A 17,536-nucleotide genomic window follows, 5' to 3' on the forward strand; every position below is an offset into this window, starting at 1 on the left:
TATGTTGAATAATAGTGGTGAGTGTGGACATCCTTGTCTTGTTTCTGATCTTAGAAGAAATGCTTTCAGTTTTTCACCATTGAGAATGATGTTTGTTGTGGGTTTGTTGTATATGGCATTTATTATGTTGAGGTAGGTTCCCTCTATGCTCACTTTCTGGAGAGTTTTTATCATAAATCGGTGTTGAATTTTGTGAAAAGCTTTTTCTGCATCTATTCAGATGTTCATATGGTTTTTATTCTTCAATTTGTTAATATGGTGTATCACATTGATTGATTTGCATATATTGAAGAATCCTTGCATCCCTGGGATAAATCCCACTTGGTCGTGGTATATGATCCTTTTAATGTGTTGTTGGATTCTGTTTGCTAGTATTTTGTTGAGGATTTTTGCATCTATATTAATCAGTGATATTGGTCTGTAATTTTCTTTTTTTGTAGTATCTTTGTCTGATTTTGGTATCAGGGTGATGGTGGCCTCATAGAATGAGTCTGGGAGTGTTCATTCCTCTGCAGTTTTTTGGAAGAGTTTGAGAAGGATGGGTGTTAGCTCTTCTCTAAATGTTTGATAGAATTTGTCTGTGAAGCCACCTGGTCCTGGACTTTTGTTTGTTGGAAATTTTAATCACAGTTTCAATTTCCTTGCTTGTGATTGGTCTGTTCATATTTTCTGTTTCTTCTTGGTTCAGTCTTGGAAGGTTATACCTTTCTAAGAATTTGTCCATCTCTACCAGGTGTCCATTTTATTGGCATAGAGTTGCTTGTAGTAGTCTCTTAGGATGCTTTGTATTTTGGCGGTGTCTGTTGTAACTTCTCCTTTTTCATTTATAATTTTATTGATTTGAGTCCTCTCCCTCTTTTTCTTGATGAGTCTGGCTAATGGTTAATCAATTTTGTTTATCTTCTCAAAGAACCAGCTTTTAGTTTTATTGATCTTTGCTATAGTTTGCTTTGTTTCTATTTCATTTATTTCTGCTGTGATCTTTATGATTTCTTTCCTTCTGCTAACTTTGGGTTTTGTTTGTTCTTCTTTCTCTAATTCCTTTAGGTGTAAGGTTAGATTGTTTATTTGAGATTTTTCTTGTTTCTTGAGGTAGGCTTGTATAGCTATAAACTTCCCTCTTAGAGCTGCTTTTGCTGCATCCCATAAGTTTTGTATCATCGTGTTTTCATTGTCATTTGTCTCTAGGTATTGTTTGATTTCCTCTTTGATTTCTTCAGTGATCTCTTGGTTATTTAGTAACATATTGCTTAGCCTCCATGTATTTGTGTTTTTTAAGTTTTTTCCCCTGTAATTCATTTCTAATCTCATAGCGTTGTGGTCAGAAAAGATGCTTGATATGATTTCAATTTTCTTAAATTTACTGAGGCTTGATTTGTGACCCAAGATGTGATCTATTCTGGAGAATGTTCTGTGTGCACTTGAGAAGAAAGTGTAATCTGCTTTTCTTGGATGGAATGTCCTATAAATACCAATTAAAACTATCTGGTCTGTTGTGTCATTTAAAGCTTCTGTTTCCTTATTTATTTTCATTTTGGATGATCTGTCCATTGGTGTAAGTGAGGTTTTAAAGTCCCCCACTATTATTCTATTACTGTCCATTTCCTCTTTTATAGCTGTTAGCAGTTGCCTTATCTATTAAGGTGCTCTCATGTTGGGTGCATATATATTTATAATTGTTATATCTTCTTCTTGGATCGATCCCGTGATCATTATGTAGTGTCCTTCCTTGTCTCTTGTAACATTCTTTATTTTAAATCTATTTTATCTGATATGAGTATAGCTACTCCAGCTTTCTTTTGATTTCCTTTTGCATGGAATATGTTTTTCCATACCCTCACTTTCAGTCTGTACATGTCCCTAGGTCTGAAGTGGGTCTCTTGTAGACAGCATATATATGGGTCTTGTTTTTGTATCCATTCAACAAGCCTGTGTCTTTTGGTTGGAGCATTTAATCCATTCACGTTTAAGGTAATTATCGATATGTATGTTCCTATGACCATTTTCTTAATTGTTTTGGGTTTGTTTTTGTAGGTCCTTTTCTTCTCTTGTGTTTCCCACTTACAGAAGTTCCTTTAGCATTTGTTGTAGAGCTGGTTTGATGGTGCTGAATTCTCTTAGCTTTTGCTTGTCTGTAAAACTTTTGATTTCTCCATTGAATCTAAATGAGATCCTTGCCAGGTAGAGTAATCTTGGTTGTAGGTTCTTCCCTTTCATCACTTTAAGTATATCATGCCACTCCCTTCTGGCTTGTAGAGTTTCTGCTGAGAAATCAGCTGTTAACCTTATGGGAGTTCCCTTGTTTGTTATTTGTTGCTTTTCCCTTGCTGCTTTCAATAAGTTTTCTTTGTCTTTCATTTTTGCCAGTTTGATTAATATGTGTCTCAGCGTGTTTCTCCTGGGGTTTATCCTGTATGGGACTCTCTGAACTTCCTGGACTTGTGTGGCTATTTCCTTTCCCATGTTAGCGAAGTTTTCGACTATAATCTCTTCAAATATTTTCTCTGTTCCTTTCTCTCTGTCTTCTGCTTCTGGGACCCCTATAATGCGAATGTCGTCGCATTTAATGTTGTCCCAGAGGTCTCTTGGGCTGTCCTCATTTCTTTTCACTCTTTTTTCTTTATTCTGTTCCACAGCAGTGAATTCCACCATTCTGTCTTCTAGGTCATTTATCCGTTCTTCTGCGTCAGTTATTCTGCTAGTGATTCCTTCTAGTGTAGTTTTCATTTCAGTTATTGTATTGTTCATCTCTGTTTGTTGGTTCTTTAATTCTTCTAGTTCTTTGTTAAACATTTCTTGCATCTTCTTGATCTTTGCCTCCATTCTTTTTCCGAGGTCCTGGATCATCTTCACTATCATTATTCTGAATTCTTTTTCTGGAAGGTTGCCTATGTCCACTTCATTTCGTTGTTTTTCTGGGGTTTTATCTTGTTCCGTCATCTGGTATATAGCTCTCTGCCTTTTCGTCTTGTCTATCTTTCTGTGAATGTGGTTTTTATTTCACAGGCTGCAGGATTGTATTTTTTCTTGCTTCTGCTGTCTGCCCTCTGGTGGATGAGGCTATCTAAGAGGCTTGATGAGAGGCTCTGGTGGTGGGCAGAGCTGACTGTTGCTCTGGTGGGCAGAGCTCAGTAAAACTTTAATCCACTTGACTGTTGATGGGTGGGGCTGGGTTCCCTCCCTGTTGGTTGTTTTGCCTGAGGCAACCCAACACTTGAGCCTACCTGGGCTCTTTGGTGGAGCTAAAGACAGACTCTGGGAGGGCTCACACCAAGGAGTACTTCCCAGAACTTCTGATACCAGTGTCCTTGTCCCCACGGTGAAACAGAGCCATCCCCCACCTCTGCAGGATACCCCCCAACACTAGCAGGTAGGCCTGGTTCAGTCTCCCTTGGGGTCACTGCTCCTTCCCCTGGGTCCTGATGTGCACGCTACTTTGTGTGTGCCCTCCAAGAGTGGAGTTTCTCTTTTCCCCAGTGCTGTCGAAGTCCTGCAATCATTTCCCACTAGGCTTCAAAGTTTGATTCTCTAGGAATTCCTCCTCCCGTTGCCGGACCCCCCAGGTTGGGAAACCTGATGTGGGGCTCAGAACCTTCACTCCAGTGCGTGGACTTCTTTGGTATAAGTGTTTGCCAGTCTGTGAGTCACCCACCCACTAGTTATGGGATTTGATTTTACTGTGATTGCACCCCTCCTATCGTCTCATTGTGGCTTCTCCTTTGTCTTTGGATGTGGGGTATCTTTTTTGGTGAGTTCCAGTGTCTTCCTGTCGATGATTGTCCAGCAGGTATTTGTGATTCTGGTGTTTTCGCAAGAGCGAGTGAGAGCAAGTCCTTCTACTCAGCCATCTTGGTTCCTCCATCGACATTCCTCATCTCCAGTATTTTAACAATAAACAAAATCACCAGCTCTAAATCCCCACTAATTTTTACGAGCTTCTTTTTCACTCTTTCCAGAATCCTAGCTATGAAGAAACAAGGGAAGTTTAATGTAGAAAATCCACCCTTGTTTTGGAGAGCAGTCAGGAAACTGAAATGTCAAGTTGCGGGAAATTGACTGGAAGTAGTGGCATGTGGTCACAACACCACAAAATGCTTTGGGCCTTCTGGAGCTGTGGTCAGAGCGGGCTCTATTTAAAATGTATCCTACTGGCTCATCTTTGATTCTGAGGACCTCTTATGCTTGTATCCAATTATAAAGTCTGTAGTAGATCCTGCTCTTTGCCAGAGGAGCTATGGTCAACTTTTATAGCTTTCCTTTTATGTCGAAATAAATAATAAATGCTCATAGTGGCTTACCATCTGCACACGTGCAGTTTCATGTGTCCTCACGAAGGAAGTGTATTTCGTATACACTCTTTCTTTGAAGTGCATTGGCATTTTTCATTTAATGATTTTTACGATTGTTTTTTTTAAGACCAAGGCTAGAATCTCAGGTTCGTTTTCCTTCTAATGTGTCCCCCACAGTGGCAGAATAAAAACCTATTTGGAGTAGTCTGAGCCCAAGTTCTGGTCTTGTCACTGCCACTAATAGCTGTGTGACCTTGGAGAAAGCACTTGGCTTCTCTGGGCCTTAGTTTGCCTATGAAATATGTACTCTAAAATGAGCAGATTGAGATAATTGATTTCTGAGTTCCTTTCTGCTCCAAATAATATCACCTTACCTCTAGATAGCATTTCATATTTTACATAAAGTGCTTTTACATGCATTATCTCATTTATGTCTCCCCAAAATCTTTTGAAGTAGTTATTGCTGAACTTCTTTTATAAATGAGATGATTTTTTCAGGATTGTGGAGCTGGTTAGGGACAGAGCCAAGATCCAAACCCAAGTCTTCTAACACTTGGCACATTGTCTCTGTCTGAGCTGTGCATGATTTATTAATCAGCCAAGACATCAAGCAAAAAAAAAAAGAGGCTAGAATTTTCTACCTGTTGGTAAGCCATGGTATTGATGAAGATAAATGTGAACATTTTTGCTCACCAAATAAGAACAGTGATTCTGAGTTCAGCTTGAGGGAAAAAAGCATTCCAGGGAATTTCAGGTTGCTAAGACAGAGATCTGGAAAAAGAAATCACAGGTATTTCTGATTGGAGGGATGAAGGCCTTCTACGAAAGCGTCCATTACGCCTTTGAATAGGTACAAGGAATAAATTAGTGCCATGTCAGTTGAGGATAAAAGTGTAGAATTTACTTTGAATGCTTAACAATTCCATGTGAGCATAGGACATTGATTTTGGTAGGGTATTTCTGTGCTGTCAATTTATCTGTAGTGTTAAAACATACCCAGCTACAGTTTTTTAATACATCATCTTAAGAAGTGCAGCTGTTGTACTCCCAAGGAATTAGCTTTTTAGTGTTTTTTCCAAAACAAAAGAAACTCGTTTCTATGTTGCTTATTTTGCCTCAGAATGGGCGGAATCATAAGCCCTGTTCTTTGACCGTCCAGGCAGAAAACACTAAGCAGCTTGATTATACTGACTCTGAGCATTTGTCTCCTTTTCTCTGCTATTATAAAACAAAGAGCTGAATGTTCCATTGTGACTCTCCTAAATGCTCTTTTCCCAAACAAAAAGGATACTCTTCCTCTCTACAGACTTTTTTTTTTTAATTTATTTATTTTATTTATTTTTGGCTGGGTTGGGTCTTTGTTGCTGCACACAGGCTTTCTCTAGTTGTGGAGAGCAGGGGCTACTCTTCATTGTGGTACACGGGCTTCTCATTGCTGTGGCTTCTCTTGTTGCAGAGCACAGGCCCTAGGCACGCAGCCTTCAGTAGTTGCAGCACGTGGTCTCAGTAGTTGTGGCTCACAGGCTCTAGAGCACAGGCTCAGTAGTTGTGGCGCACAGGCTTAGTTGCTCCATGGCATGTGGGATCTTCCCAGACCAGGGCTCGAACCCGGGTCCCCTGCATTGGCAGGCAGATTCTTAACCACTGTGCCACCAGGGAAGCCCTCTACAGACTATTTTAAGGTCTAAGAATTCAAATTAATTTAGAGTGCTTCCACTGACTTGAACTGTAACACAAAATGATCAAATTCTGTTCTCCATTAATTTTGCTTAGATTTTTAGGGAGATACTTTACTTTTAGATAAATGAAAGCTTCAAATGATTGATCAGTTACCTGCATAATGCCATTTTTATGGCATTCTTAAGGTCAGGTCTTCATTCACTTTACCAAATGCCTGAATTCTAGTCTTGGTTCTGTGGTTAATTATTTGTGTGACCTTGGGTTAGTCACTTAACCTCTCTATGTCTTAATGCTCTACTTGGTGAAATTAGGGAATAGAGGGTCAGATTTCTCATTCAACACTAACTGACTGCCTATGACAGGTAAGGCACTCTGCCTGGTCCATGGTAAGTGCTAATGCTTTCTGAGTGAACGGAATTGGAAGAACAAAGCTGAATTAGAACAGCCAGCAAGGAACTTACAAGGAAGTGGGGGTGGGAATGATATGAAGAACTAAATCATGATAAGATAAGGTATAAATAAATACATGCAGAATATGACATTCTTTTTTTTTTTTTTTTTTTTTTTTTGCGGTAGGCGGGCCTCTCACTGTTGTGGCCTCTCCCTTTGCGGAGCACAGACTCGGATGAGCAGGCTCAGCGGCCATGGCTCACGGGCCCAGTCGCTCCGCGGCATGTGGGATCTTCCCAGACCAGGGCACGAACCCGTGTCCCCTGCATCGGCAGGTGGACTCTCAACCACTGCGCCACCAGGGAAGCCCTGACATTCATTTTTATATCTTATGATTCTACAGAGTCATAGTGTGATTTTTTAGAAAAAAAGTGTTACCATTTAAATAGTTAGAAATTGCTGGGGAGGGAAATATAGATGTGTCATGTACTTATAGAACTAGAAGCATAGGATTTAGTGCCCAGAAAGGACTTGGGTGTCATCTTTTGCCTTTAAGGAGACAAATGTTCAGAGTTAGCATAATCAGGCTGCTGTCAACTTTCTCAATTTACAGATGAGAAAACCAAAGCTTAATTCTCATTAACATCAGAAATAAGCTATGAGTCCCTGCTTTATTATTACTATTTTATACTGTTCTGGATCTTCTTGTTAATGTACTAACGCATGCAACTAAAATATTTATGAACAAAATGAGACATGAAACTGAAAAAAATCTATTAGAAAGAAGAGCAGAGACAATGTGATTATAAACCTAGAAAATCCAAAAGAATAACTGTAAAACTCTTAGTAAGATAATTCAGTGCAATGTTGTATTTTGTAACATAATCACTTTTTTTAATATTAAGAAAAGCTTTTAGTATTAAAAACACTTTCCTTTAAGCCAAAAGCAACTAAAAAATTTTCCCATCAATAAAAAGATACGATGTCCAGGAACAAATCTATCAAGCTATGGTGTGGACCTATGTGAAAAACAAAGCAAAACAAAACAAAACTAAACACTTTACCAATAGAAGTACTTTTTCAAATTTGAACTCCTGGGGAGATTTATCCTTTTTCTTGAAGTTGTGTTTAAATGTTATAAAATATCCATTCTTTTCAAATAATTAAGAGGTTAATGTAACTTTAATAAAAATTCCAAATAAGTTTTATGAGAAAGTTGATACATTGATTCTAAAGTTTATTTGATGAATACATTGATTCTATCAAGAGGAATAGAATGATTACAGCTAAGAATTTTTGAAAAAGAAGAGAATAAAGATGTTCTTACCTCTTTCCAGGTATGCCAAATTTTATAAAGTTACAATAATGAAAACAAGAGGTACATTAATTAACACATTAAGGAACAAAATTGAAATGCCTAAAACAGATTCTACAGAAGAAATAATTTATATGTGACATGGAAGCATCTCAACACAGTAGGGGAAAGGATTCAATGTTCAAATGGTGATGAATAAACTTTGTAAAAATTGAAATTAGCTTCTCTATGCACATCCTTCAGAAAATTCTAATTGCAATAAATAATTAAATGTGGGGAAAATACCGACAAAGAACTAGAAGAAAAGTATAGATATCTGTATATATATAATCTTGCCATAGGGAAGGCCTAAGCAAAGCTCCCTGAAAAGAAACTATAAACAGAAACTATAAACTATTGATAAATTTGATTGATTAAAGAGAGAAAACTTCTTTGTGTCAAAAATAGTGGAAACAAAATTAAAAGATGAATGATAAACTGGGTAACATATCGGCATAATGTATATAGATACATGTGCCATATATATATATCTACAATTTTTACAAATCAATAAGAAATACACTAATACCTGAATAGGAAAGATGAAATAGGCAGGAAATGCAATTAGATAATTCTGAGAAGAAATATAACTGGCCAATAAAATTTGAAAAAAAAAATTCAACTCACTGATAAGAAAAGAAATGCAGTCAACAGTAATGAGATGCCTTTTGACTTGGCATAGACTAAAAGATATTTCAACAATCTAGTGGCAGAAACTTACATTGTTGTAACTTTTTTGGAAGATGATTTGGCCTTGTGTACAAAGACTGAAAATGATTATACCCTTGGCTTCAGAAATTCCACTTCTAGAGCTGGAAAATCATAAATCACCACTAGATCATGAGACAATGCTCTTTTCAATGGGCAAAGTAATATGACAACACAACCTGTTTTTACTCAATAGCTATTATGGTTTGCTTAGTGCTTCATGGAGATACTCCTTTCTACCTCTTTTGGCAAAGTGAAGCCACATCAAACAACTAAAATGCTATACAAGAAATCTCTGCTGGGCCTGTTTAATGTAAGTAGAGAAGCATGGAACATTCCCTAAGGCTTTATGCAAATCCAGCTCATTGTTTCAAGGTGCTACAAGGAAATGACTTAGAACATTTTATGAACAGACTCTGCTGAGATGCCTCTGAAGGTCATTAAGACCTGGAGACAGAGCATCCACATTTTCTTCTAAACTCTGAAGACTTTGGCAGACTTCTTGCTTTGGCAGAGCTTTGTATCTTCTGAAATTGATGGAGTATTTCTCTTTTTTTTTCCATTTTAATGATGAAAGTGTGGAAGTAATTCGTCTGGGACACAGTTATTTTATAAACTGGGATCGGAAGATGTATTACTCTGGGAAGGCAACACCTGCTCAAGCTCGGACGACCACGCTCAATGAGGAACTAGGCCAGATTGAATATGTTTTCTCTGACAAAACGGGTACCCTCACTGAAAACATCATGACTTTTAAAAAATGTTCCATTAATGGGAGAATCTACGGTAAGGGAAACAGTTCCTTTTTCCTGATATTGTTAACAGTCCTTAAAAAAAATAAGCAACACTGTTTTATTTTTTAATTAAAAAATCTCTGTTTTTCTGATGAATATGGGCACCACCAGCATCTAATAACATAGTGCTTGGCATATAATGAACACTTGCTAAATATTTGTTGGATGAATGTTGCATAATTCAGATGATACTTTGAATCTGTTACCATTCATGGGTAGAGATGGGGGTTAGACGTGATACTGTCTAAGGTTCCTTTCAGTGCACCAACTGTGTGATCTGTTCGGTGGTGCTTGATAGACCCATATCCCAGGGAAGACAAGTTCTTCATAGCCTGATTTATCTCAGTAAAAGCAGTATTTTATACTTGCTTCCTAACAGCTCTGGAATTGATGTTAGTGTCTGTATTCATAAGAATTTACAATTCATTCCTGAGAATTCACACTGTATAGGGCTACTCTGAGTGGTCAAACTGTTTCATCAATATCCAGTTCCTATTTGTATGCTTCTTTTAGGATACGTGCTCTGTTTTGGATTTTCAGGCATTCTAGTAATATGTGACCCTTGTCACCCCGACTTTGGCTAGTTAGCAGACAGTTCCTTCTGTTGAGAGCACGGAAGCTTCCCAGAAGGGTCCTGTTGGGTTCCTCTGGACTCCCAACCTCACTTCACTGGACTCTGAGTGTACAGTTTTTCAATACAGAAATCTCAGGAAATAAAGGAAATCTGAGAAAGAGAGGGAAAACTTTCCTTTGTCTCCTGATGGGAAACTTCACACATTGCCAAATATTTTAAAGTAAGATTTGACCCTGAACAAAACTAAGAAATACAAGAAGTTGATTTTCATACTCTCCTACCTTTTGACTTCCCTCTGCTATCCCACCCCCATAACCCATGGTTGCCATGGTTTCCTCACCTCTCTTCTGCCCTGCCCCTGTCCTGCACCACCCTTCTCTGGTAGTGGACCAGATGATTTTCAAGCTGGACTTCCACAAACCCTCAGTTACATTGTGCATTTCTGATATCACTCTCATTAAGATGATGAATAAAATAGAACCTTTTCTTAAAATTTATTCTTTTGATATTATTTTCAGAGGCTTTCAAAATATACAACCCAAAGAGCAGTTTAAATGAGAAAATTTCTGTTAGAGTATTGGAGATATTTTGAATTTTGTAGACCTTTTGGATTCTTTTGCCATGGCACTTGTTGATAATATAATAATTATAATAATATCCCTTCTAGGAAATGACCCTAAAGAAATTATCAGACATGTGGACCAAGATTTATTTGTAGATATGTTTGTCACAGGGTGATTTTTAGAGAAGTCCCTTGCTTTTCACAAAGTATATATCCCAAGATCTTTGCAAATCTCCAAATTTACAAATCCCATGATAGCTTGTAATTTCCCTCATAAAAGGCAGGAAAGTAACTGAAAGATTTAAGTAACCCCTTTAGACCCTTAAATTTATATAGCCATTCTAATTTATAATACATTTACTATTACTAAAGCACTCACAGAATGTTCCAGAATCACTTCCCCCCCCCCATACAGTTGGCCTTGTTTATATCATAGATCCAGGCCTTGGGAAAATTTGATATTCTACTCTGATTTGTCTAAAGCTTCTATTTTCTTTCTCAGAACTATTATTTTCTTAGACTTCTTCCATTTTTCTTCACTTTCATCACCAGCCTCGTGAAGAGGCTTTCTTTGGGAGGACCATTTTACACAAAGACAGTTTTATTTTGCTTTTAACATTTATCAGAGTTATAGCCTAAAGAGCAATGACTGGCATATAACCGTGGTGAGTTTGGGATTTAAATTCCAGGTGCTGGGCTAGGTTCACTTTCTAGCTCAGGGACTCTTCCCACACAGCAGCCTCACAGTATTCTAGATTTAGACCTGAGCCCCAGAAAAACAACCAGTAACTCTTTATCAAGTGGTTTTTAGGTCACAGTATTGTGTAGTGAAAAGAGAGAGATTTGAATTTAAAAACCTACTATGCTGACTTTTTAGTTTTAGTTGAATCATGTCACTTTGAATTCTGTTCTTCAGTCCTGTCCTCTATAAAACAGGAATGAAAATCTGTTTTTTTGTTTGTTTTGTTTCAATTTTTTTTACAGGTTTTCGTTCCTGTTTTTAAAATGCCTATATTTTCCAATATATTTGTAATAAGCACATATCGGCTTTATACTACGAATAGTTATTTTTAAATGTTTGGCACATAGGTGGCTATGTTTTCTGACTGCAGAAGGCTCTGACATGGTTTCATGTTTACTTGCTAATTTTACCTTGCCATTATAGATATTAAAGATGGATCTGGCCCAAACCAAGATAGACAAAGATGTACTCACCAAGCTCTAGCATTGATGAGAATTGGTCTGTCTTGGATATCATTTTGGATTCCCCAACAGTGGGTATAGAGTGAAAAACAAAATTTGTCTCTTGCAAACATCATAGATAATGTAACAACAGAATGATAAAATTTACAGATAAACATGATTGCGATCTTATTTTGTTTTAATGTGTACTGCATTTTAGTTCTATCTTGGGCAAACGTGAATATCTTTCTGTGTTAATCGCTGTATCTACCATGACAGTTTGAAAACACTCCTTAAAATGTCTAGGTTTGAACTCATAATGTCATCTAGTAGTAGTGCTTTAATAAACAAGTATATTTCTTAAAACTAAATGACTAAATCTAGTTTCAATTTCATTTATTTTTAATTCTCAATTTTTGTTTTTTCAGGCGAAGTACATGATGTCCTGGGTCAGAAGACAGACATGACAAAGGTGTGGAAGTGATAAAATTCATTCTTACTTTTAATTTCAAATTGTATATGCTTTTTAAAAATGATGAGTTCCTAGACGCCTGATTTCCACTATGACCAGATGAGATACCTAATATGTAACATTAAAAAAATAGATTCATATGGTTCAAAATTCCTTCTCGTCCAGGTTTCCCAACCACAGAGTTCCCTGTTTTTTTTTCTCTTTTAGAGATATTTATTACATACAAGCAAACATATTTCTCCATTTTTTACATAGTTGGTAGTGAAGTATACATACTGTTCTTAACTTTCTTCCTCAACAATGATCAAGATCTTTCTATATCAGTGAAAAAAAAGTGCTCCCTTATTCTCTTTACGGTGAATAATAGTCTGTTATACCAATGTTCCTTAATTTATGTAAGGAGACAGGAATGGACATTCAGAATATTTTCAATATTGTGCTTGTTAAGAAAATGCAGCAAAAATAACAGTGTATACATTATATCACATGGATCCTATATTCTCTAACAAGTTCCATTTCTAGAAATGGAACTGCTCAATCAAAATATATGTGCATTTAGGGCTTCCCTGGTGGCGCTGTGGTTGAGTGTCCGCCTGCCGATGCAGGGGACATGGGTTCGTGCCCCAGTCCGGGAAGATCCCACATGCCACGGAGCAGCTAGGCCCGTGAGCCATGGCCACTGAGCCTGCGCGTCCAGAGCCTGTGCTCCGCAACGGGAGAGGCCATAACCGTAAGAGGCCCGCATACTGCAAAAAAAAAAAAAAGTGCATTTATAATTTGATAAATATTGCCAAATTGTCCTCTTTAGAATTTATATCAATTTACCCTGTCACAAGCAATGTACAAGAGTGCCTGCTTTCTCCTACTTTCACCAACACAATGTTTTATCAGTGTTTGATTTTTGACAAGAGTATGTAAAAAGTCACTTTGCTGTGCAGCAGAAATTAACCGCAACATTGTAAATCAACTATACTTCAGTAAAATAAAAAAAAATTTGTTCTTTCCTGTTTTAAAAAATATTTATTTATGGCTGCATTGGGTCTTAGTTGCAGCATGCAGGATCTTTTGTTGTGTCGCGCAGGCTTCTCTCTAGTTGTGGCACGTGGGCTCTCTAGTTGTGGCGCGCGGGCTCCAGAGCACACGGGCTCAGTAGTTGCAGTGCATGGGCTCTCTAGTTGCAGAGTGCAGGCTTAGTTGCCCCACAACATGTGGGATCTTAGTTCTCCGACCAGGGATCGAAGCCACGTCCCCTGCATTGGAAGGTGGATTCTCAACCACTGGACCACCAGGGAAGTCCCTCTTTCCTTTTTTTATACAAGTAAGTATTTGTGGTTATTAATTTCCCTCTGAACACTACTTTAGTTTTAATTACATGGATTTTGGCCTGTAGTGTATTAAAGTATCTTTATTTTTGTTATGTCAATTTGAATATCCACATTGAACCATGAGTTTTTAAGGAAGAACTTTAAAATTTCGAAGCGGTTGGGACTCCCCCCCCAACCTTTATTGTACTTTTAATAAAAGAATAGATTTGTATATACACTAATATGTATAAAATGGATAACTAATAAGAACCTGCTGTATAAAAAAATAAATAAAATTCAAAAAACAAACAAAAAATCCATCACTACTGAAATTACAAGTTATTTTTTCTTGTGATGAGAGTTTTGAAATTCTATTCCCTTAGCAACTTTTAAATATAAAATAAAGTATTATTAACTATAAAAACAGGGGCTTCCCTGGTGGCGCAGTGGTTGGGAGTCCGCCTACCGATGCAGGGGACACGGGTTCGTGTCCTGGTCCGGGAAGATCCCACATGCTGCGGAGCGGCTGGGCCCGTGAGCCATGGCCGCTGAGCCTGTGCATCCGGAGCCTGTGCTCCGCAACGGGAGAGGTCACAGCAGTGAGAGGCCCGCGTACCACAAAACAAACAAACAAACAAAACAAAATGAAACAAGAAGAATAGATTTGTATTATTTCTACTTTTTTGGAATTTATTTGGGTTTTCTTTGTGGCATAATATGATCAATTGTTGTCTGTGTTCCAGGGTCCTTAAAAAGAAAGCTTATGTATATTCTGTTTTCAAGGTATAAAATTAGCTGTATGTCATTTTAGTTCTACCTTATTAATTATATTATTTAGGTCTTCTGTTTCATTATTTATCTTTTATCTATATTATCTGTTTGGATTAAAGAGGTTAACTAAAGTGTTCTGATAATTTCTCTCTCTCTCTAGCTCCTATATAGCCTGAAGTCTTCATTTTATGAGTATTGATGCTATCTTGAGGTGCATTGATGTTCACAGTGGTTATATTTTTATTATGAATGTGCTCTTCTTTGACTCATTTAATTCTCCTTGGCCTGGATTCAACCTTATTTAATATCAAGCTCATGTCTCCTGGTTTCTTTTGATTTGCATTTGCCCACCTCTTATTTTCAATATTCCTAAATAACTTTGTTTTAGCTGTGCCTCATGTATAGCAGAGGGTTGGATTTTGCTTTGCATCCAATTTTTTAATAAGTGAGTTTGGGCCATCTACATTGGCTCTGTTAAATATTTTAGGTTACACTTTGTGTCTTTATAATTTTTAATAATTCTCTGTATGGACTCTGCTCTGTGTGTGTGCTTCTCTTGTAATATTTAGGAAAGTATTTTATTGTTTCTCTACTGTATACTTTCAAGAGTTTATACAATACTCAATTCTTTTTTCATAAGCAGTGTCTATCAATTTCCTAATATGAAAAATGGTAAAATTATTATATTTGTCCTTCTTTCCCTCATATTTTCCTACTACTTGTATTAATGATGCTTCTTAATCTTAAATATACATAGATTTCTCTTAGTTGGTTTGAGTTTTTAAATGATATCTTCTGACCTTCAGATACTAAAATGAGGAAATCAGGATCTTCTAATTTTTATCAGTCTTTTCTACATAGTCAGTGTATATAATATATACATTTTGTTTTGCCATCCTAATCTATTTCTTTTATATTTAGTTCTTCACTTAGAGAGATTTGGTGCTTACCACTAACTGCTCCCTTTCCCACTGTTTTTCCAGTTATCTCTTATTTGGCTGAAGTATCCTCTAGTTTCAAGACGGGTTCATGAAAAATATCTGTTCAGAACTATCTGTTGACTTTATATTTGAATGACAGTTTGACAGGCTGTAATCTCTTTAAGTCATAGTTTCTTCCCTGGGCGGGGTTTAGGGAAGTCTAAAGCCAGTGTGTATTTTACTACTTACTAGTGAGTTGATCATTTTTTCCCCCTTATGTGTGGTTGTTTTCAAACTTTATTACATGAACAAAACAATCTGTGATTAAATAAGTCTCTATGATTCTGAGATAAACACAACTAATGGAATATCTTCTATACTGGTATGTCTTCTCATATACTTGGATATATAAGTATTATATTTAAAATATTATTCTGTGATCTCCAAGACAGAGTGTATATTAAAAGTATTTTCCCATTAACTGCCCTTGCAAAGACATGATCACAGGTCTAGTGCTTTGAATAATAAACTTTTAAAAGTTAGAAGTACGTTTTGTGCTTTTCAGAAGTCAGTGAATTAACAGAGATCTTATTTAGTATTGGATTATCTACTATTTTCTTCTGTTCTTTATTGAACCCTATTTCTTTCATCTTGTTTTTTTTTTCAGTCAACAAATTTTTAAGTGGACAGTAAACTATTATTAACAATGAGCACAATGCTGTACTGCAGGTCCCAGAATTTTTTCACCTTGCATGTCTGAAACTCTGTAATTCTCATTGAACTGCAATGCCCCACTTCCCCATTCTTCTAGTCCCTGGAAACTACCATTCTACACTCAGTTTCTGTGAATTCTACTGCTTTAGATACCTCATATAAATGGAATCATGCAATATTTGTTCTTTTGTGAGTGGTTTATTTCACTTAGCATAATGCCCTCGAGGTTCATTCATGTCATAGCATAAAGACAGGATTTCTTTTTTTAATGGCTGAATAATATTCCGTTGTATATATATAACCACATATTCTTTATTTATCTGTTGATGGACATTTATGTTGTTTCTACCTCTTGGCTATTGTGAATAATGCTGCAATGAACACGTGAGTACAAATATCTCAAGATCCTGATTTTAATTCTGTCATTATATTATGCAGTAACTCTAGTGAGATCAGAGAAAGTACTCTGTAATCAAACACATTAATATTTTTATAACAGAAAATATTAATTCACACTAAGTAGACTTTTAAAAGTCTATAATTAGGCACATACCATTCCAGGTCAGATATTGCTGCCAAAATGAGTTCAAGTCAGGTCAGGTTTTGCCATCAAGTACGTTTTGAAAAAACTTTCAGTTTTCAGGGCTTCTTTGTATTTTGGAGTTGAAGTAAACATTTGAGAATCTGTACATCCATTGGATATTTTTCTTTCCCATATGCTTTTGGAAGGTTTACTGCTCTGGTGATGAAGGTTTACATAGCTCTGAAATGAGAAGATAATATTTAACGGTAATGAGGAAACAGAAAGCCATTTTAGTGCCAGGCTTTTGAGGCTGAAAAATCATACAAGCACTAAAAATACTTAGAGGAAGTGTTTTTGAATTTTAAAAGATTGTTGTTGGAATGAAGTCTACAGTTTCGTTGTTGTTGTTGTTCTCCTACAGAAAAAAGAGGCTGTGGGTTTCTCAGTCAACCCCCAAGCAGGCAGAACATTTCAATTTTTTGACCACCATCTGATGGAATCCATTAAAATGGGTGATCCCAAAGTGCATGAATTCCTTAGGTTACTTGCACTCTGCCACACCGTAATGTCAGAGGAAAATAGTGCAGGTAAGTGCAAAGTGTGTCTGAGTAGTGAGCCTTGTTTTTTAAATCAGTATTGATATTTTTATTAAAAATGTTTGGAATTGGAAGGATTTTCTAATTCAGAATATAGCATTGCAGGAGGGGTTTACCTATCACTTAAAGGAAAAGAAAAAGAAAAGAAATAGGAACAACAAAAAGATGAGGGCCTAGATATGCCAGTTAAAGGGGATGAAATATTTTTTATGATTGAACACCATATTTGACTGTGAGCTTCCTGGTAGGCAGGACAATCAGAGAAACACTCTTGAGCCACTTAGCTTTCGCTATTAACATGCATATCTAATAGATGCGGATAGCCATCAGGTATATGCTTAGAATGAATTTTCCCAGTAATGGGACAGATTTACACTGATAGAATACTTGTGTTTAGTCCCCATTATGAGCAAGTTCCACACTACCAGGATGGTTGTTCAGAGCTCAGAGTTCACAGAAGAGAACAAAATCACCTGGGCCGCTTTAATATTGAAGCAATGAGGCAGGTAGACAGTGGACGGTGAATTGGCTTCTCGCTCCATTTGGGCCCAGTCTACTCCATTTACAAGTTTTATTTCTTTCTACTATCACCTGTTGGGTGAAAATTACCACTCAAGTAATTTCAACTCAAAAGTGAAATATATATAGTCTGCAGACTGTATATATGTATATGTGTGATATATATATGTATGTGTGTATATGC

The 17,536-nt window shown here is 36.8% G+C and overlaps 1 protein-coding gene across 5 annotated transcripts in view; it reads left to right on the forward strand.

The window, feature by feature from the left end:
* Positions 1 to 17,536, forward strand: part of ATP8B4 (ATPase phospholipid transporting 8B4 (putative)) — a 257,802-nt gene that overhangs the window by 160,451 nt on the left and 79,815 nt on the right. For all 5 annotated transcript variants that reach the window (XM_082616903.1, XM_082616904.1, XM_082616906.1 and 2 more), the window contains 3 exons: positions 8,999 to 9,207; positions 11,962 to 12,005; positions 16,659 to 16,824. In XM_082616903.1, coding sequence (XP_082473029.1) covers positions 8,999 to 9,207; positions 11,962 to 12,005; positions 16,659 to 16,824 — 419 coding nt within the window. The remainder of the gene's footprint in view (positions 1 to 8,998; positions 9,208 to 11,961; positions 12,006 to 16,658; positions 16,825 to 17,536) is intronic.

This window comes from Mesoplodon mirus (assembly GCF_964341445.2).
Source record: "Mesoplodon mirus genome assembly, chromosome: 4".
Taxonomy (NCBI): domain Eukaryota; kingdom Metazoa; phylum Chordata; class Mammalia; order Artiodactyla; family Ziphiidae; genus Mesoplodon; species Mesoplodon mirus.